Source organism: Molossus molossus, unplaced genomic scaffold, assembly GCF_014108415.1.
Source record: "Molossus molossus isolate mMolMol1 unplaced genomic scaffold, mMolMol1.p scaffold_m16_p_4, whole genome shotgun sequence".
Taxonomy (NCBI): domain Eukaryota; kingdom Metazoa; phylum Chordata; class Mammalia; order Chiroptera; family Molossidae; genus Molossus; species Molossus molossus.
In genome coordinates this window covers 61441340-61463119 of record NW_023425377.1, presented here as the reverse complement: position 1 = coordinate 61463119, position 21780 = coordinate 61441340, and the positions used below count along the sequence as shown (strand labels likewise).

General features: G+C 46.9%; 1 protein-coding gene across 20 annotated transcripts in view; it reads left to right on the top strand.

Moving 5' to 3' along the window:
• The first annotated feature begins 11905 nt into the window (after positions 1–11905).
• SLC25A37 (solute carrier family 25 member 37) overlaps positions 11906–21780 on the top strand; it is a 37311-nt gene continuing 27436 nt past the window's right edge. For 10 of the 20 annotated variants that reach the window (XM_036240921.1, XM_036240918.1, XM_036240922.1 and 7 more), the window contains exons 1-2: positions 20028–20145; positions 21344–21473. Coding sequence is in view for 1 of the 20 variants with exons in the window: in XM_036240910.1 (XP_036096803.1) it covers positions 11974–12183 (210 nt within the window). In the remaining 19 variants the exon portion in view is untranslated. Of the gene's footprint in view, positions 12184–20027; positions 20146–21343; positions 21474–21780 lie in introns of those variants that run through there. The other 10 variants (XM_036240924.1, XM_036240928.1, XM_036240926.1 and 7 more) reach the window with 8 other exon arrangements.

Here is a 21780-nt window from a genome sequence, read left to right as displayed (position 1 = left end):
TTGTGTTCATGCCCTGATTTTATATACATACTTACATTTTTTTTCTGGGGGAAAAGGGAATACTTAAAAAGTAGAATTAACTTCTCTGTAAGAGGAAGGAAATCTTTAGTGAACATAAATATGCTATGAAATATGTCCATGGATGATAAACATTTGTCAAACACTAAAGGGGAACTGACACACACACACACACACACACACATACACATACACCCATACACATACATACACACACATATATATATACACACATATATATGTGTGTGTATGTGTATATATATACATATACATATATATATACATATATACACAGATACATAAATATAGTTTTTGTAACTTCTCTTTTAATCCTGTGAAGAAGTTCCATGGCCATTTTATAACTAAGAAACTAGACTCACAGATTCTAAGTAATTTTTAGCTAGGTAGGAAGTAGTAAGGCAGGACTGTGATTTCAAAGTTTACCTTTTCTACTATGCTCTGCTTCCTCCTTAATCGATTGAATACAGGTTTATTGCTCTCCTGCCATGTGCTGGAACCTGGGCTAGGCCCCGGGGATATAAAGGAGTATAAACCAGGGACTCTGCTCTCCAGGTATTTAAGACATAGAAAGGGACCAAGGCATATACTGAAACAAACCACAGCACGTGGTAGTAAACGATAACTGTCATGTGGGTGATGCGGTACACACATCGTAGAGTTCAGTGGAGAGGTATGTGTATGCACTGTTGGGGTCAGGGAAGGCTTCTTGGAGGAAGTGACATTTTATTTATTCTTTTGCATATCTTTTGTGACAGCCAGCTCTGTACCAGGCATGATCCTAGGCACTGGGGACAGAGCTATGAAGATATGACACCAACGTCCTATCTTCTTGTGAAGCTTACAGTGTGTGTGTGTGTGTGTGTGTGTGTGTGTGTGTGTATGAGAGAGAGATAGGGGTAATGGAGAGAGAAAATAGAACAAACAAAAAGATAATTTAAGAATGCACAGGATGCTACAAAGAAATTTTTTTTTAATGATGGGGGACTGGTTTAGTTTGTTTTCTCTGAGGAAGTAACTGAGAGCTGATATTTGAAAGAAAACAAGTCACTATGGGAAGAGCTGGCACTGGCGTCCCAGGAGGGAAACAGCAAGTGCAGAGCCCTGAGGAGGGAGCCAGACAGAACATGCAGCTGGAGCCTGGAGTGCAAGAGGCTTGGGAGGGTGAGGAAGAGGAGATGGACAAGATAGGCAGGGGTCAGACTCTGCAGGGCCTGGGAGAGCCTGGCTTTGGAGACTGGCTTCTAGGGCTATGGGAACCCCTTGAGGCTGCATGCTCCTTGAAGAATGAGTACTTTGGGATAGGAAGAAGAAGTATAGGTGTGTGTTGGGGACTCGAGGGTTCCTCTGTTCCTAACTAGGGAATGATAATGGTGGGATAGGAGCGGTGGTCATTCTAGATCCAATTCTAAAGAGCGGGGGAGCTCTGGCCAGTGTGGCTCATTGATTGGGCATCATCCAGTGCACCAAAGGCTTGCTGGTTTGGTTCCTGGTCAGGGCACTACCTGGGCTGCAGGCTGAGTCCCTGGTAGGGGGTGTGCAGAAGCAGCTGATCGATGTTTTACTCTCACAGTGATGTTTCTCTCTCTCTCTCCTCCCTTCTTCTCTCTCTAAAAATCATTATATATATAAAAACTAAAGTGTTGGGGTAGGAAGAGATCTTCAATAACTCTTCCACAGTCCTGGTTCCCCGGACCCTCACCCTTGCCTGCATGGAGGAAAGAAAGTGGGTGAGCAGGACATTTTAGTTCTGGATCTGTCATTTCCCTCCACAATGTATAAATGTTTCTACATTTATAATTAAGTATTGGCTTATAAGTGTGGAAAAGTGTAGAAATCTTACAAATTTCCACAAAATAAACATACCTGTGTACCCAGGTGAAGAAACAAAACATAACCCGAATCCAGAAGGTCCCTCACGTTACCCACTATCACAGAGTAATCGCTGTGCCAATTTCTAACAATAGACATTGTTTTTGTACTTTATGTAAAAGAGTTTTATTTTGGGCATATTGTGCTGCCATGAGCATTTCTGTTCATGCCTTTGGCACACAAAGTATGCATTTCTGCTGGGTATGTGTTAGGAGTAGAATTGCTGGGTCAAAGGTTTTGTGTATGTTCAGCTTTAGTAAATTCTGTCAGACAGTTTTTCAAATTGATTGTGTTAGTGCAGGTTATTTTTATTTTTATTTTTGGTACATGCCCCTAGCGGGAACTGAACCCAGGACTGTCTGATCCACAGGCCTATGCTCCAATTGCTGAGCCAAACTGGCCAGGGCAGTGCAGGTTAGTTTTAAAAACCAGACTGAAAATACTACTTCTGGTTATGTTGATCAAATACCTTGGTTTTTGATAACCTGCCCTAGGTTGGCATATTTCTTGGGACAAACTGCTACATAGCATACTGCTATATAGACAGACGTTGTGAATTACCACATTTGGGCTAAATTGAGAAGAATGTATTTCTTACATCAAGTGGGACTCTGGTAATTAACAAAGCATAGTTAAAAACTTCAGTTTGTATGTGTCAGGACTTTCCTGCAGCCTAGAATGCAGCGAGGAGGTATGTCCAGACTATTCTAGCATAACCACATTGACAGCCTTGGGTATTGGTGCCCATTTCCCAACCCAGTAGCTGGGGCATGCAGTCCAAGAGTTGGAGAGAAGAGAGAGTATCTGGCTGTTTTCGGAGGCTACTCACAGGGCTTTTGCCTGCTACCATTCATTCTGAAGGAACTGTGGAGATGGGTAACTCCGTGGTGATCCTTGGTTTACCCTTCTCCCTCATCTGAGAGACTCCCACTGCTAACTCAGCCTTTCCTTTGTTTGATAATTACTCTGGACACCTCCAACAGCACCTGAAACTGAGGTCCACACTTGAGAGACATTCCATGCACAATAGGATGATATGGACAGGGCAAACAAATAGGAAAGCTAAATGGAACATCACAACAGTTTGTGCTCAAAATCACAAAGGAGCTGCTTCTGACAAGGCAGCTCTGGAAAGTTATTGAATCCCTGCTTGTCTCCAAAGCACATGCTTTTAACCTTTATGCTACATCACCTCCATTCTCCTAAAGAGCGTCTTTTCCGAGCTGAGTGATCTACATGAGACATTGGAAATACGGCAACTATACTTTTAGAAGGATCGTGATCAACAAACTCTTATTACTGATACTTAGAGCTCAGTGCTAAAACTCACCTGTGGAAACAAGCCGTGTTAGGCAAACCTGGCCAACGTGGAGAACTGATGATTATTGATTTTTACAGAGCAGGCATCTGAGATATAACTAATGACAGCAATAAAGAAGTCTTATCAGCCTCAAGCTTATTTCAAAGGTAGGTGAAGGAAGCAGTACTGAATAAAACCCACTTGTTTTTTTAAAATCCCATTTCTGCCACTAACCACTTTTTCGTCCTTGGACAAGTTACTTTACCTTTTGGACCTCTTTTGCTCACCCATGGAATGGGATTTATGGACTACATCATATTCTAGGTATTTTCCAGTTCCTGGGCTTTGCAACTCTGAATTTTTAAGAAAAGTTGCACCCTAATTTAGCATTTGTGACATGCTCTTTGGGAGGAAAGAAAATGTCACTTATTTCTCTCTTATCCATGTACTGTGTCCAGAGATTCAGGATCTAAGGCATACTACGTTTTAATTTCCTGGAGATTATGCATGTCTGCTAAAATATATTATATTATTATAATAAAATAATGCTATTATTATATAAGATTATGGAGCTCTTTTGAAGGAAACTCTTATTCTTTTTTAAAAAATAATTTATTTTTTTTGCCCTGGCCAGTTTGGCTCAGCAGTTAGAGCGTCAGCCCACAGACCAGAGAGTCCTGGGTTCGGTTCCTGCTAAGGGCACATACCTCAGTTGCAGTTTATCCCCAGCCCCAGTTGGGGTCGTGTGGGTGGCGGCCACTCTATGTGTCTCTCTCACATTGATGTTTCTCTCTCTCTCTTCCTCCCTCTCTCCCTCCTGCTCTATCTGAAGATAAATGCAAAAATGTCCTCAGGTGAGGATTAAAAAAAATTTATTTTAAAAATATAGTTGATGTACATATTATATAAGTTTTGGGTGTATAACCCAGTGATTACACATTTATATAGCTTATAAAGTGATCACCCTGATAAAGCTAGTACCTGTCTGACACAGTACATAGTTATTATAGTTGACTATATTCCCTATGCTGTACTTTAAAACCACATGACTGTTCTGTAACTACCAATTTGTACTTCTTAATCTCTTCACCATTTTTTTCACCCATCCTCCCAACCCCTCTCTCATCTGGCAACCATCAGAATGTTCTCTGTATCTATGAATTTGTTTCTATTCTGCTTGTTATTTATTTTGGTTTTTTAGATTCAACATATAAATGAAATCATCTGGCATTTGTCTTTCTCTGACTTATTTCACTCAGCACAACAAACACTCTCTAGGTTCATCCATATTGTTGCAGATGGCAAGATTTTATTCTTTTTATGGCAGAGTCATATTCCATTGTATACATGGACCACTTCTTCTTTACCGATTCACCTGATGAACACTTAAGTTGCTTCTATATCTTGGCTACTGTAAATAATGCTGCAATAGCCCTGGCTGGTTTGGCTCAGTGGTTAGAGCGTCAGCCCACAGACCAGAGAGACCCAGGTTTGGTTCCCACTAAGGGCATGTACCTTGGTTGCAGTTTGTCCCCGGCCCCAGTCTCTCACATTGATGTTTCTCTCTTTCTCTCTTCCTCTTCTCTCCCTCCTGCTCTATCTGAAGATAAGTGCAAAAATGTCCTCAGGTGAGGATAAAAAAAAAAAATGCTGCAATGAACATATGGATGCTTATGTCTTTTCAATTTAGTGTTTTGGACTTCTTAGGATAAATAACCAGAAGTGGAATTGCTGGGTCCTTTTCTGTCTCTTGTTATAGCCTTTGTTTGAAAGTCTATTTTGTCTGGTATAAGTATTGCTACCCCAGTTTTTTTGTTTGTTTCCATTTTCATAATACATCATTTTCCATCTCTTTGCTTTCAGTCTGGGTGTGTCTTTTGATCTGAAGTGAGTCTCTTGTAGACAGCATATATATGGGTCTTATTTTCTTATCCATTCAGCCATCTTATGTCTTTTGATTGGAGAATTTAGCCCATTACATTTAAAGTAATTGTTGATAGATATGTATTTATTGCCATTTTATTATTCACATTTTTACATATTTTATCTTCTTCTTAAAGAAGACCCTTTGACATTTCTTGTAATACTGGTTTGGTGGTGATGAACTCCTTTAGCTTTTTCTTGTCTGGGAAGATCTTTATCTGTCCTTTGATTCTAAATAATCACTTTGCTGTGTAGAGTAATCTTGATTGTAGGTCTTTGCTTTTCATCACTTTGAATATTTCTTGCCACTCCCTTCTGGCCTGCAAAGTTTCTATAGAGAACTTAGCTGACAGTCTTATGGGAGCTCTATTGTTGGTAACTAACTGCTTCTCTCTTGCTGTTTTTAAAATTCTCTCCTTTGCATTTTAATTATGATATGTCTTGGTGTTGGCCTCTTTGGGTCCCTCTTGTTTGGTACTCTGCACTTTCTGGATTTGTGTGTCTTTTTCCTTTGCCAAGTTAAGGAAGTTTTCAGTCATTATTTCTTCAAATAGGTTCTCAATCCCTTGCTCTCTCTCTCTCTCTTACTCCTTTAATAAATATTTATTCTTTACTCAGTTTAAATCTTCAAGGAACTTAGAGTGTAATAGGACAGGAAAGACATGGTTAGTAGAACTGTAGTATGAAGGGGAAGGTGGCGAGGGCCATAAAGGACTCACAAAAGAGTGACAGGGTTCAGCTTACTCCTGTGGGTTAGGGAAGGCTTCATGGAAGGGGAGCCATCTGAGCTGAGAAATTAGTACATTTAGATAAATGAAGACAAGGAGAGCCCTCCCCTAAAAGCGGATGTAAGGAGGGGACAGGTACAGGTTTAGGGAGTTGGTTTGGGGATGGAAAGTAAGGGCTGGCTATAAGTAATGTGACCATTTGTCCTAGTTTTCCCAAGATAGTCTCAGTTTATACCTCTGTCTTGGTGTATTTACTAATAATACCCCTTTTTTCTCTCAAAAAACAAACCCAGTTTGTATAAATTATATAGTCATCATAGCTATAAATGATGCTCTCTTGGAGGCCAAATCTATGCATGGCTAATAGGATCTGAAAAGCAGGAATGACTCTAAGCTTTGCAGCTGGTTGCATAATAAAACAGAAGTAAATACAGAACAAAAATGGCATTAGAAGGAATTGCCGATTATGAGGAAAGATTACAAATTCAGTTTTAGATTAGAAAGAGCTGGAAGGGGCACTGCACACCATTGGGTACAACTCTTCCACTTGCAGGTAAGAGAATAGGAATAGAGATATTTGACAGGACTGGGACTCAGGCCTCCTGATTTTCTCATTTGCAATTCTTGCTTTCTACCTCACTATACTGAGTTACGAGTGTACCTCTAGCCCAGCCGGTGTGGCCCAGTGGATTGAGCATTGTCCCATGGACTGAGAGTCCTGTGTTTGATTCCCAGTCAGGGCACATGCTCAAGTTGTGGGCTTGATCCCCAGTAGGGAGCGTGCAGGAGGCAGCTAATTGATGTTTGGCTCTCATATCAGTGTTTGTCTCTCTCTAAAAAAATCAGTAAAAACATATTTTTTTAAAAAAAGAGTGTCCCTCCAAATTCATGTCTGCGTGAAACCTGTGTAATATAAAATACGATTTTGGAAATAGGGTCTTTGCAGATATAATGAAGTTAAGATAAGGTCATACTGGTGTGGTGTGGGCCCTAATCTAATATGACAAGTGTTCTTATAAGAAAAGGGAAATATGGACATAGACACAACGACACACAGGAAGGCCATGTGACAACAGAGGTCAAGGTTGGAGTGGTGCATCTGCAAGCTAAGGAATGCAAGGGATTGCCAGGAGCCACCAGAAGGTAGGAAGAGGCAAGGGAGGACCTTCCCCTGAGAGCCTTTGGAGGGAGCATGGCCCTGTGACACCTTGATCTTGGACGTCTAGCCTCAAGAACCACAAGAGAGTGTATTTCTGTTGTTTCAGGCCACCCCGTTTGTGGTCTTTTGGATGGCAACTCTAGGATACTGATACACTTTCTGAGCCTTAGGTTCAGGTGGAGCTGTTTGGGAGGCACGTGAGAAAGTGGGGCTGGGATGCAGAGGAGGGGTCAGGATTTAAAACAGAACCAGGGTTGGTAACAGGAATGTGGGACTGGAACTGAAGAGCAGCCAAGAGAGGAGCTCTGAGGACAGGGTGTGCAGAGGAAAGTGAGGTAGAGAAGGAGGCAGAGGGCCCTGTGGGAAGGACAGGAAGAGAAAAAAAGTGAGGGAGGAATTCCTGAGGTCAAGAGGCCACATTGGGAGAGAGGGATGATTCAGCATTTATGTCATGAGTGACCTTTTCAAGAGCTCCTTTAAAAAAGTGCGGGGGTTAGAAACTACCAGAGCAAGCCTTCAGGAGTGAGTGCATCGAGTGAGGAGAAGCGTGCAAGGGGAGATCATTCTTTCAGAGATTTCAGGGCCAGGAGAGAAATAGGACCATAGCTTAAGGTGTGCAGCAGGGAAGAGGGATTTTATTAGGCGGTAGAGAGTTGAGTACAGATTTGTGGAAAAGGTGAGGAGAACAGAAAATGACAGATGTAAGCTTTTGGGGTGGGTGGCTAAGGATGGCCCAAGGCTCATGCATGTAAATACACAGATGTGTCACACCCTACCCACAATTGAGCCAATGCTTTGCCTCCACTGGGACCTCAGCACTCCTCTTCCACCCGCTCTGTCCACCTCTGGGCCTTGAGCCATCCAATAGGGGACAGACTCTTGAATGACAGTGGAAATGAGAGCAGTGCAGAGACAGCGTAGTCCTCAACGTGAAGGGGCAGCTGGAACCATTGGGCCTTGTCAGTGAAAGTGCAGGGGCAGCTTCCAAGGAGGATGGCACAAGAGTCAAAGGACTTTCTCACAGCGGTGGGACCTGATTCACATCACACGGGACAACTGGATTCAGTAATGGTGTCTGCTGGAGGCAGGGACAATCAATACTTCACTCAGCCCCCAGCTCTGACCCTGGCCGGCCAGCACCCTTTGTGAAGAACACCTGGTGAAGTGCGACAGCTCTGTGTTCTCTGCACCTGATGGCTCTCTCCTACCCCTTCCTTATTTGCCCTGGGGCTCCAGGGTGAGGCTAGCTTTTTCATCTCCATATCTTCTTTCTCTATGGAAGACTCTTGCCTAAGTAGCACAGATAAGCTTTTAGGAAACACAGTGCTGTCCTTGGGAAATCAAGTTATTTGGAGATTATAAGACAGTTTTGTATGTGACAGAGGGACCCACATGTCCAGAGGCCCTTGCAGCCCTCTCAACATATAAATTACTTAAAATTAATGGGGATGTGGATGGCAGACATTGAGAAAAACAAAAACCGGAAGCACACTCCCCGCCCTGGGCCACACCACATGGTGCTCCAGGAGGCATCACAGCCGCCACAGTTGCTCCATGGACTGGCCTGCTCTCTGGGAGAGGAATGCTGGGTTCTGGGGGAAACACAGCATTGGCTAGATTCTGGGTAGGGTGCTAAGGTATCTCTGTGTGTAGGCAGATGTCAGGTCTAGAGTAATTACTGTAAAAAAGTAGGATTTTGGAGAAAGCCTGGGCCTCTTTCCTCTGCACCCATAACTCCTTTCTGTCTTCTTTCCTCGCAATACCCCCAAATTATATATATTTCACCATGAGGTTTTATTATATTTTTTCTATATTTCATTCACCATGTGTTAAGTATCAGTGCCCAAGGTCAACAGACAAGGGAGCATGCCAACCAAATGGGCCAGAGCCACATAGCTAGTAAATGGTAGTAGTAAATGGTAGAAAGAAGCAGGGCTTGAAGGGCCCATGACTCCAAGTCAAGTGCTGGCCACCTGACACCCTCTGTATCTTCCACTTTCTATGTGGAGCTTGGTTCCCTGTTGGGCTAGGGCAGTATAATGACATCTTCAGAACTTCAACATTCAGGAACTTTACATAAGACTCTGGTGGAACCAGGAAGTCATTCTGAGACCCCTGGCCCATTCCATGGAAGAGAATCACTCCTGTGTTCCTGGGTCCCCACACTTCTCCCTCCTGTTGGCAGTGTGGCCAAAGCATTGGGTTATAGTGTCTGGGATGTCACCCATCTCTAAGCAGGCTTTGTCTACTCTATACAATATTGGAATGGGTGAGGAGCTGACCCTCTGCTGGGCCTCCAGGGATAACTCTCAGATCCAAACTGGCCCCTCAAGGGAACCTCCACCGCAGAGGTGAGAAAGACCATCTATTGAAGCTATGGTGCAGGGATCAGGAGGATGCTCCCTTCACTGCTGCCACCCCCACTGCCACATCATTGCCTTGCAACACCCATGAACTTGGTGACTAGACACTGCAATGCTGTTGCAATAGGGAAGCCACAGCCCATCCCAACTGCACCTAATCCAAGTGTCTATGATCTTGTTAGGCTATAGACTACCAAAGCAGTGGGAAGGTTGCCTCTATCTCCATTCCACTTCCCAGATCACCCTAGTTCGCTTAACTGGCAGAATATAATTCACTCCAGACTCTTGGCTGCAAAGGAATCAGAGAACTGTAGTTTAAAAATTTCTAGCAACTGCAGTACAAGGAGGAGTTTAAAATGGATGCTGAGGGCCAGACCACTATACCTACCATATATTGTGAGAAAAAAATACTGCTTATAATAAATATTTCAAAGGTTTTTGAAATGGTTCTGGATTAACATTTATTTAATAATTCTTTTTTAAATCTATGAATCTAAAGTTTATGGGCATGTTCATATTTGCCAAGGGTCCTCTTAACCATCCCAAAGGTGACTTCTTTCCCCTAATATCATCATAGCAAAGTTCAGAGGCTTTCTCATCCATTGGGAAATTATATCCTAAAATGAATGATTCATTTTCATTTTTTAATTATGAAAATAATACAAGTATTATTTAAATATGAAAAACACAGTAAAAATAGTTACCTGTAATCCTACATTACTATCAGTGTAACCACTTCACTCTGTTGATATACATTTTTACATTTTTGTAAATGTAACATTTATAAAATCTTGGTGTTCTTTTTTAACCTAACATTCATCATCATTATTTCCCATGTTGCATAATGTAACTACAATTTTTAATGGCCCCATAATATTTCACCATACCATAATTTACTTAGCCATTCATCTCTAGTTGAACATTTAAGTCATTTCCAATTATTTATTACAACAAATAATGCTTTGAAGAAGAGCTTCATGCAATTTCAGACTTTTGTGTCATCTCCAGAATAATGGGTTGAAATGTACTGGTTAAGGGGTATCCATTTTAAAACAATATCAACAACTTTTGATCAACATTTCTTCTTAAAAATCACCTTTGGCAAAAGCAGGGAAACACTAAACACAGAGCTTGTTTCTATCATATCCTTAGCACTCATTTTGGGAGCCACTATTGGCACCTACAGAAAATAGGGCAATGGGGGCCCTTGGCCTTGAAGCCTCTATTGACAATGCCCACATCAGTGTGAGCTGCCAGGGTTGTTGTAACTTGAACCTTGGGACCAGGGTGAGGGCAAAGTGAGGGCACAGCATCTTCAGGGTCCCCTCCCTTTCCTATCTCAGGACCCAGCTTTCCTGACCAGAAACTGCCTCTGGATAAGGTGTCTGGTGTGGTAGAAGTTGATCAGCTAGAGCCCGATCTTCAGCCCTGAACAGGTATGATTAGACTTGCAAATGCCATGCTTTCCTGGAGACTTCCATAAACAGGTCTCCCCTCTACTTTCTGATTTCCTCCCCTTCCCCCAGATGGAGCAAGACAGCACTCTTTAGGTCAAAATAAAGAAGCTAGCTCGGGATGACTTTAAGAGCTAGGAGACCAAAGTCTTAGAAGACAGGCAGATAAATGCAAGGCTGCAAGATGTGACTCTCAGCCACTTTGCGGCCCTCCCATGGAATCAAGCCTCTAAAGACCTTCCAGGCATACCAAACCCCAAGAAAATGGGCTGGAGGTGCCTGCTCAGAAGGGATCCATCTTGATTACTACTTATTGTCTTGGTCAGTCCAGGGCAGGATGGATTTAGCCCCTTTGTGAGAATAAGGGGAGGAACAAATTTAGCTATTATTATGTGTTTGCAGTGAGAGAAAAAAATTAAATAAATGGGTATTCTCTTCTACCAAGCAGCCTATCACAGGACCTTGAGTTTTAACTGTCTCCGTAGGTATACGCCCTCATATTGCACAAAAAGAGGTGCATTACCGCTGTGGCTCAGGGTGTCCTCAAATGCAGAACTTCCCTCTCACGTGCGACACCCCCCTCCATCCAGCCACCATAACTGCTCCATAAGTGACATTTACAGTAACTCCCCCCACCCCAGAGCTTAGGAATGCCAAAGCTTGATGAGCACTACTGTTTGCAAAACCCTGGGCTCTGGGGGCCGATTTCTCTGGAGCCGCTGTTCCTGCTCTCCCTCCAGCCCCAGGCATATCCCCTGTGCCCCGCGGACACTCTCCAGGGACCGCCCCCACTGCCTGCCCCAAGCGAGGCAGCACCACCCTGGAGGTGGTACAACTTCCCGGGACTCCCCAACGTCTCTCCTCGCCCCCATCCGGTTGCTTGGAAATTTGCACTGGACAGTGACGTCACACAGGGAGGCGGGTCCCCACTAGCCCGCATACCAATGGCGCGGCCGCGGCCAGCCTCTTCTTTTCCAGTGATTGGTGTCTCGGACCCCTCCGCTCCACCCCAGCCCGCCATGGCGTCAGGCGCCGCAGCACCGGGGAGTTGGTTCCCACTTTAAGAAGTGAAGTTTTTCGCCCCCCTCCCCCTCGCTGCCCACCTCCTGCAGCCTCCCGCGGCCCGCGGAGCTGGCGGATGGAGCTGCGCTGCGGCGGCATGGGGAGCCAGACTGTGGGGCGCAGGATGGATGGGGACAGCCGAGATGGCGGCGGCGGCAGCAAGGACGCCGGGTCGGAGGACTATGAGAACCTGCCGACCAGCGCCTCCTTATCCACCCACATGACAGCCGGAGCGATGGCCGGGATCCTGGAGCACACGGTCATGTACCCGGTGGACTCCGTGAAGGTGAGGCGCCAGGAGACTTGAGGGACGGCGCGAACAGAGAGGGGAGCGCGCGTGCGTGCGGGGTTCCCGAGGGAGGTGATCGGGGCCGCTTTGCACAGGCTTACCACGCCTGCCCACGCGACCCGAGGGTTTTGGCGTCCTGGCTCCTCGCGGCTGCCGCTGTCGCGCCCGGTGTTCGAGGCGCAGCGAGAGGAGTCTGCCGGCCGGGCGGGTGGCCCGGGCTGCCCACACGTGCGCCGTCTCCGAGGGAGCTGGCCGCCGGGGAGCGCTGACCGCGCTAGTGCTTAGAAACGTGCCCCTCGGCGGGCCGCGTGTCTTCCCGCCCCGGCGTGTTGACATCCTCCGGCCCTGGCCTGTGGCTGCTGCACCCCGGGTGTTTTGGGGGTCGTGTGAATGGCAGGGATTCTCTTGGGTCTTGGCAGCTCTCTTGGGGGTGCTGGTTCGGCGGCGCCCTGTGTGATCCCCATTCCATAGTCTTTTTGCACCTCTTCCTCTGGAGTTTGGGCAGCGGAGCAGCAGCGAGGCAATGAGATTTGCAGTGACAGTTGCCTTCACTTTTTGTAGCAGGGAGGTGGGCAGGCAGGGAGAGTGTGTGCTATACCGCCCTTAACTGTGGATTGTGTAATAGGCACTCATTTTGCCGGACACTTCCCCAGGTAGTTCTAAGTGCGTTTCTGCAAGGAGGCAGCTGTAGCCTAGCAGATATTGTCTGTCTGACAGAGAGCTGCCCTCTGTCAGTCTGTTCAGGATACCGAATACCCAGGAGATAGACTTGTGCAGCGAAGTAATACTACTATTAACAAATTACATTTGTGTGGGCATAACTCGTCTAATTCATACAGCAACCCTGGCGATTAACAGTTGAAGAAACCGACGCACGGAGAGGTGAACTGATTTTACTTGCCCAGGCTCATACCCCACCTCTGATTTCTGCCCCACTGTGCTTTGAAAAATTAGGGGCCTCTCTAGGTAGCAGTTATCTTGAAAGGCAGGCCCACAGTGCTGCACCCCCCAACCCTCCAACTCCACTGGCCCCCACGTCTCCCCACCTCGGGGCAGCTGTATCTTACTGCTGATGCTGGCCCCATGTGAGCCCTGTGAAGGCCAGGATGTCTAACTCGGAGGGTTTCCCTGCCCTGCAGCTCAGAGCTGGCAGTTAGTGGCTGGAGAGGCACACCTCCAATGAGAGAAGGCATAGGCATTCAGGGTAAGGTGAGGCCCAGGGTCTGTGCTGTTGGGTCTGAGCCATCATCCTTTCTGTCCCTTCACTGTCTGTCCCCTGGGGAATTAGAGGAACGGTCCTTGCCTGCCAGGGTTATGGAGGGGATGGGGGAGATCTTGTCTCTTAGGTTTTCAGAGCTTCTCCAGGAAACACCCTGGACAGATAACAGGTGGCATTTGTATAGGAAAGAATCCCTCCCATGTAATAAAATTACCCATATTTGAAGCTGTTGTCTCAAGTGCCTTGGACAGAGTGTAGGGAAAATTAGGAACAGGGAGATGATATTTGAGCAGGCAGCAGACCCACTGGTGGGGGAAATGAATGTTCCATCAAGGGACTATACCACTTCTGAGGCCCTTGGCCTCTACTACGAGTTTGATTCAGAGCATCATTTTAGCTTATCTTTAGGATGCCTTTGGAGCTCCCTTGGACCCTGTAAAGAGGCATTCAACTCACGAATTAAAATTGTGTGATCTGTGTTTGGTTTCCTCCCTGCTCCTCCTCTTGCCCCTTAGATGCTGGTATATTTTGATCCAGGTGTCATTGTGTACTTAGTAGTACTTTCTGTGGCAGTTTTCACCAGTGGATGGGTTCATATAGGGCGTGTGGTAGAAGGTGCTGGTTTGGTCACCATATGGGGCTTGACTGTAAAATGAAGGCTTGGGGCCCTGGCCAGTTTGGCTCAGCGGTTGGAGCGTCGGCCTGCAGACCAGAGAGTCCCAGGTTCGGTTCCTGCCAGGGGCATGTACCAAAAAAAAAAAAAAAATGAAGGCTTGGGTCAGCTAGTGAGTAAGGTCTTCTGTATTCTGGGATTCTAACTCTGACCCTGAATAAATTACCCATAGGGGTTCTCCTGTTTTTAAGCATGCAGGTTTAGTTTTAAAGCATCTCTCATTTTTTGCTACATTTTTGGAAGAGGTAGTAAGGCTTATTCTTTTATATTTTTTTCAGCTGAGATAAAAGGCACAGATAGAGTTAAGTGTGTGAGCCCCTTTGCAGGACCCCAGTGCAGCTGCAGCAGAGTGCCAAGGTCTGCCAAGATCAGCACAGTTGTCTGTGCCCAGCGTGAGATACCAGGGACTCATCCATGCTTCAGTCACAGCATATCTTCACTTGGAGAGACCTTGACTATGTTTTTAAATATTTTGGATGATGGAGACTAGTAATTGAGTCAGGATCCCTGGGTTGGGTTTCAAGCCCTGACCCTAACTTGCTTCATGCCTTAGACACTGTCCTGTCCCATAGTTTTGTCACTCGTAAATAAAGTGGGGGCTGTGGACCAGTTCGGTATTTCTCCCCATTTTTAAACTGCCCCCCTTTCTATGAACACAGAACACCCATTGTCCTCTTTTATGTTAATTGAAATTTCAGATAATTATCTCAACTGAAGCCACATCAATGTACATTGTATATTGGAAGAAAAGTTTTTGATTTTTCTAAGGCACTTATTTTTCACTTTGATGTGGAGTTAAATGAGTGTTGGGTGGGTCTGCTTTTCCAAATTTTCTATCCTAGATAGTGTGGCGCAGAAAGCTAGCCTTGCTGATGCTTAAAATGATAATATTCAACACTATTTCCCATAAAGCCCATCCCACCCCCAGTGCCTCTTAAAGAACCTATGCTTTTCAAACATTGGGTCGTGACCCATTAGCAGGATCAACATTTAAAAAATGACAGATGGGTGAGAGTACAGGATACAAGCATGCATGGCGTACAGTAAAGGAAGTGTTGCTCCATGAAATTCTGTTTGGGTTTTGTGTGTATGTGTGTGTTTTTGAGTAGCTGTGTAAAGTACTTTTCTGGCTGAGGGTTATGGCCAAAAAAGTATGAAAAACACTGAACCTGATGATCACTAATACCTCTCAAGCTCCTGCTGACATCAGCCTGTGATTACTAAATGGGCATTGGAAGACTTTCGGCAACTCTTCTGCCCCTTTCTGTGCCCTCCTCTCTCATCTACTTGCGCGGTGGTGGGATGTGAGTGTGCATTCATCTCAGAAAGGCCAGGCTCCTGGGACCCTGAGCTGCTTGTTTTCTCCTGTCAGTTCTGAGGCCCGAAGAGGCATGAGGAAGAGCGCGTGGGGACTCTCGGGCTTCGACAAATGGTTAACAAGTACTTGTTCCTTTCCCTCTGGGGCTTGCAGCAGGTTTTCCACAGCCTTCTCCCTGGTGCTCCAGAGTGGCACGTGGCCTGGTTGCCCAGACCAGCACTTGGAGTGGATGTGAGAGCCCCTGGTCAGGAGTGCTCAAGACTGTGAGGAGAAAGCCAGGCGGGTGGAGGAGGAAATTCCAGCCAGATTAGGCCCCACTTGCAGACCATGCTGGGTCCCGTGGTGGTGAAAGCGGAGGTGAAAGGAAGCAGGAAAGATTTGAAGTGAGGGAACTTCCGCTGACCCCTTACAGCCCTCTTCTTGCTGTGCTTGTCAGGGAAACTGCTGCCCTGAACACTGCTAGGAAGAGCCCTCCTTCCCAGCCAGGGTGCATATGAGTGGCTGACAGCGTTCTCTCCAGGAGTTGGTGGGTGCTGAGCCATTCGGAAGCCTTGGGTTGGCCTCGGGGTTTGTAGCTGGCCCTGCTCAGCTCTGAGCAGCACTGAGCCAGGCAGGTGCCAGGATGGCCCAGCATTTCTCAGCTTCTGAGTCTGCTCCTCCTGTTGGAGCGGTGCAGGTTGACTGGTAGGAAGGGTGCTCAGGGTGGTGAAGGCAGCTGAGAGTCCCTCCCACCCATTTCATTGCTTTAGAAGCAAAGTACAGTGTGGTGGATGCCACTGAACTTCAGAAGGGTGTGAGATCCCAAATTGCTCTAGTTCTTGCAATAAAATTGTGATTTTTTTCCTGTTCCTCTTCCCCTGTCCTGTCTCCTTCAGATTCCTCCTCTCCTGTTCAGTCCTTCAATGGGAAGTGCTTTTCTAAAAGGTGAATTTAGGGCGGACATGGAGTCAGAAAAGGAGCGTTCTTGAACTTTTGTCTTAGTCTTTGAGTCCTGAACTGCAGGCTGCATGCTGGTCTGGTACCCAGTGTAGCATCTATGCCCTCCCTACAGGCCTTCCGCTGAAGTAGTGGGGGTGGGGATCTTATCCAGTCCCAGCCTCTGTACTTGGCCGCTGGCTCCCTCTGCCTGGAAATGGGGGAGGGGTAGGCTGGGGCAGAGGGCTTGGAGCCAAGACCCTAGCATTACAATGGGCAGTGGAGGTGGTCTCAGGTGACTTTAGCTCATCCTTAGGGAGAGGCACTTGGGGCTTAATGGGGGGATTTAAGTGCCTGTGACCAGGCAGGAGTGTACACATGGACGTTGGGGGTGTCACACGGAAGGGAGGGTGGTGCTCTGTGCAGGACACTTCCATCCCTTTCCTGGTTTCCATTTGGGCACGTTTTAGCTACCTATGGTTGTCTCATTCACGAGGGCTTTGTCCCTTTGCTCCTTGGAGCAGTGACTGATCTCAGTACTTCAGTCCCACTTCCCCTTTATGACAGGGTTGGGTTCTTGACCCCTCCCTGCTTCAGGAGGGCTGCCTTCCCATGACCCACTGGATGAACTGGCTTGTGTTGAATGAAGCCCTTGAAAGTCTCTTTTGAACTCTAGAACTTTCTGGGTCTTTTCCTATCTCCCCTAGTACCCAACCTTTCCCTCACAAGGAATTTTCTTGGTGTTTGTTTTTTATCTTCCACGAGTTGTCTGGTCCCCTGGGTGCTGGCCACAGACATTTGCTGGAGCACTCCAGGCGGCACGGGAGCCCTGCTTCTCCCAAAGCCTGCCCTGCCCGCCCCACCTCCACCTCGAATGTCCACAGTGGGCTTTTCACAGGAGGGGTGTGTCTGACCACTGTCTCTTTAACCCTAATGCTTCCCTCTGGCGCCTTCTGAGCTGGCATTTCTCACCCTCAGAGAACTATCTTGGAGACCTTCAGAACCCAGTCTTTGACTTCCTGGTCGGGCAGGACATTTAGCTTTCCTGAGTTTTAATTCCCTAATCTGATTTTCTTCCTGCTTTCCCTCTCCTGACCCAGCTTTCCATTGCTCCCTTCTTCCCTCGTCTTCCACCAACCTGTGGAGGTTCTCTGTAACAAGCTCCCTTACTTCTGTGCCCAGTGGTCCTTCCGTTTCCTTGTCCTGATAGAAATCCAAGAAAGGTGGTTCCTGTCAGGGCAAACCCAGATACCTTTGGGTCAGGGACAGGGGTGGGGGTGGGGCCGCTTCCTTCTCTCCGTTACTCAGTCGCCCTCGTACAGACCTCCGCTTTCCCTTTGAGGCTCCTGCCATCCACCTTCACCAGCATCAGTCCCTCTTCCCTTTCTTGTCATCCACTCACTTGGGACACCAGCCTGAGTTCCCATGCTGAGAGGAAGGGTGTAGAATGGTTAGAGCATGAACCCTGAGCCAGACTGCTTGGACCGGGTCCCAGGTCCCACTTAGTTTCTTCACCTCTCTGTGCCCAGTTTCCCATCTGTAGAAAGGGGAGAAGATGGTGCTGATGTCCCAGAGTGGCTGTGAGGGTTAAGTTCTCAAAGCACTTAGTGCCTGCTGAGTAGTGAATGTTCTCTTGGTGTCTTCGTCATGATCGTCCTTGTCCTCTTCAGCGTGAGTGCAGTCACTTTCCCTCATTCTCTGCAGACTTTGGTGCTGGCTCACGGACTGCTTCTCCACAAATCCCATCATCACCTGAGAACGTGCCCTCTGGTTCACCACCCGACTAACATCCAAATCCCTCTGTTTTTACACCCCTTAGGTTGATGGCCTTTACCTCACCTCCTGGGGCCTGGTCCTAATTCAGAACCTTCCCGCCTCTGAAACACCAAATTCGGACATCTTCTAGCCTGGCCACAACTGTCTCATGGTCACACTGGGTCTTCCCCATCTCGTCCTGTCCTGACTTCCTCATCTAGCCTGGACCCTGGCCCATCCCTCCTGCCACCAGGCCCTCAGCTTCTCTGTCTTTGGTTCTTCTAAGACTGGCCTGCCCACACCCAAGTCCTGGACATAGTCTCCAGCTCCGGGGCTGTGAGTCCTTCAGGAGAAAGCCATAGCCACTCTGTGTGCCCGTGCCTCTCGGGTCCTCAGCCTGTGCTTCCAGGGGTGTGGTCAGGCTGCCTCCAGCCTCCCCCTCAGCTGCTCAGACCGCGCTCTTCTCCATAAGCAGCCTCCACTCCTCGCTCTCTCCAGCATCTGCACGGCATCTTGCTTCCTGGTTCATTAGTAACCCGGACCCCAATCAAAGTCCCCTTCCTGTCTCTTCCAACTCGCCCTCTGTCCCCCACCCCTCCTACATTAGGTAGGAGGGTCCTTTTTTCCTCTTGGGTGACTCATCGGGGGCAGGGAAGGGCGTTGTGTGGACCCACCCTCACACCTGGAATTGAATCCTGGCAGCACCCTAGGGCACACTACTTGACCTCTCTAAGCTCAGTTTTCTTGTGTGCAAAGCAGGCACCTTAATACCGACACCTGCCTTACGGGGTTGTTGGAAGAGTTAAATAGGCCACATGTGCAGAGCTCCCGCTGCAGTGTCTGGTGCATACATTCTCGACAGAGGGCCACAGTGGCAGTTACTTTGGTTCTCTCTCTCTTGAGTAACCCAGTTCCAGTATCTTCAGCTTCCCCCATGGTTCCTTCTTAAAATCATTTATCCAGGTCCAAGCCTATCCCCTTTAAAATGAACAAACAAACCACAGACATCTTACTGTGACCCCAGGTGCCCCAAGTACCACCCTCTTCCTGGAAACAGACAAAATCTTGTTGCCTTTTGTTTCTTTTCTTTCTTTAAAGTAATAGATATTTTAAAAGGATCATTGACACTTGGTCTCTGCTCCCTTACCCGGATGCCTCCCCCCACCCCAGGCCTCTGGCTTTTGTGCCCACCACTCCTCTGAACCCTCAGGGAGGCTGCTAGTGGTCTCCAGGATGAACTTAGTCATCGTTCTGCTGCTGTTGACCCAGCCCCTGCTGATGACACCTCTCTCCCTGAGGGGTGTCTCGTGACCCTCTAGCTCTCTGTTTTCCCTTTGGGTCTGGCTACTGCCAGTCCCTTTGCAGCATCTGGTCTTCCTCAGAATGCTGCCCTCCACTCCCTTTTCTTCCCCCAGGACACGTCTCAGTTTTCTCCTGGGTCCTGATAACCTACAGATCGGTGTCTCTCCGGGTGCTGGGTATCCAGTTGCCTCTCAGACGTGTCCACTTGGCTGCCTCACGGGTCCTCAGCCTCAGTGTGTCCAGTGTGGACACCCTGACCTGTCAGCCTGCCTTCAGCATGGGCCCCTGTCTCAGAGACTTGGTGGTCTTTTTCATTTTCCCTCGGCCTCTGTCCCCTCTCCCCTCCCCACCACATGCTTCCCAGACATTCCTGCATCTGTAACACCTCTTCAGTTGCCTTCTCTCTGTCCCCACTGCTATGACCTTGGTTTAGGGGACACTGTCCTCTTCATTGACAACTTCCCCGACAACCCAAGTCACAACAGAGTCCACCTGCCCCTCACCCACACTTCCCTATGGCCTGGCCCTGCTTTGTTTTTCTCTACAGCATTTATTACCTTCTAAATAAGGTCCCATTTACTTATATTCATTATTTATATTGTTTACATGTATTTATGTTATTCATATTGTTTGAATATTTTATGTATAACTGTAATATTATTTATATTGTTTATGCTCTGTCTCCGCTCATCACAGGTAAGCGCTCAATGAGCAGGAAGTTTTTGCTTTCTTGTTCTCTCTCGTGTGTTCCCATTGCCAGAGTCGGAGCAGTGCAGAGTAAGTTGCTGAGTGTAGTGTTTGTTTACTGAGTTACCACAAATTGAACACAGCGGGTGCTGCTGCTCCTGCCTCGGCCCCTCCAGCTTCCTGGCAGGCTGCACTGTTCTCTTCTTCAACAGGCAGAGCAGCGATTATCAGCTGCTTTGCCACAGGAATTTTTATTTTATTTTTAAAAATATTTTTTCATCTATTTACTTTCAGCCTGTGTCTTTATATTTAAAGGTCAAACTTTGTTGAAGGCATGTAGTTTGGTTTCCCTTTTTTATTCATTCTGATAAACTTTTCGCCTTTAATTGGAGAGTTTCATACATTGATACGTTTATTATGTTAACTTTTTAAATCTTTATTGTTGAAAGTATTATAAATGTTCCCCATTTTTCCCTCCATTGACCCCCTCCTCCCCACTCCCACTCCTGCCACAGGAATTTTTAAAACATGCAATACCTGACTGTATAGTCAGGGGCCCCGACCTCTTTTTCCTTAAGATTGTCAAATTTAAAAAATGACAGCAGCCAGTACAACAATAGCCATCCGGTATGAATGAATCAAAACTATACCTGTTTTTTTTTCTGTCAGATTGGCAAAATATATATTTTTTGGTTTGCTGCACAATTCTAGTAATTGGTTTATGTGTGCCATGAGATGAAAAAGGTTGTAAGTCACTGGGGTAGAGTAACAATGCCGTCCTGCCCACTTACTGCATCTGGAAAGAAAATGCAGTGAATAAACCTTCTACCATTTAAAAAGTATAAGGCTCTATGTAGGTACCAGGTCATGGTGTTTATTACCAAACTGGGATCCTGCTCAAGGAAAATCCAACCCCTCCTTTAGGGAGTAGCAGGGCCTGGGAGGGAGGCCAAGGAGCAGCCTGCAGTTCACCACGGGTGGGTTCTCCCCACCTAATATTCCCCTAGCTGTCCCTGTTGCCTTCAGAATAAATCCTGAACTACCTCATGCACAGAGAGCCAGAGCACCCCCCGCCCAGGCACGCCAGGCGCACACAGGTGTTCTGTGAGTGGTGGCTGAATGAGTGAAGGCCTTGTAATTTTCAAGGGATGCAAAGAAGAATGCTTTTAAAACTGCTGTTAAACAAATGCTTGCTTTTATTTTGTTTGTGTTGTTTTTATTGATTCCATAATATGTCTTGGCCACAAAAATACTTTCTCTGTTCTTTTGTTTGTCCTGCAAACCACAGTTATATCCCAGTGAGACTGAATTCACCTGGCTGCCCACTTCATTCCACACGTGCTGAGTCCCCTCCCTGCTGGGCTCTGTGCGAGACACCAGGCAACAGAAATAAGTCCCTGTTCCCAGATGTGCTCCCTGTAAGTAGACCCTGAGCTTAGGTGATAGGACTAGTCCCTTTAAAGAGAAGAATGGCCCAACTTGATCTTTACTTTCAAATGGGCATAAGGTCTGGGGTGTCTGGACTCGGGGGCCTCAGACTGCTGTCTGGAGAGTCTGGAGCTTGCTAGGAGCATCACTCTGGCTTCTCTGTGGGCACTCTCGCATTGGCTCCTTCCCCTGTAACACACAGTGGCCCTCAGTTGTCGTCCCCCCCACCCCCCGAGGTTGTGAGTCATTCTGGAAGCCAAAAGTAGAGGACTTGGAAAACATCCCCCACCCTACTAG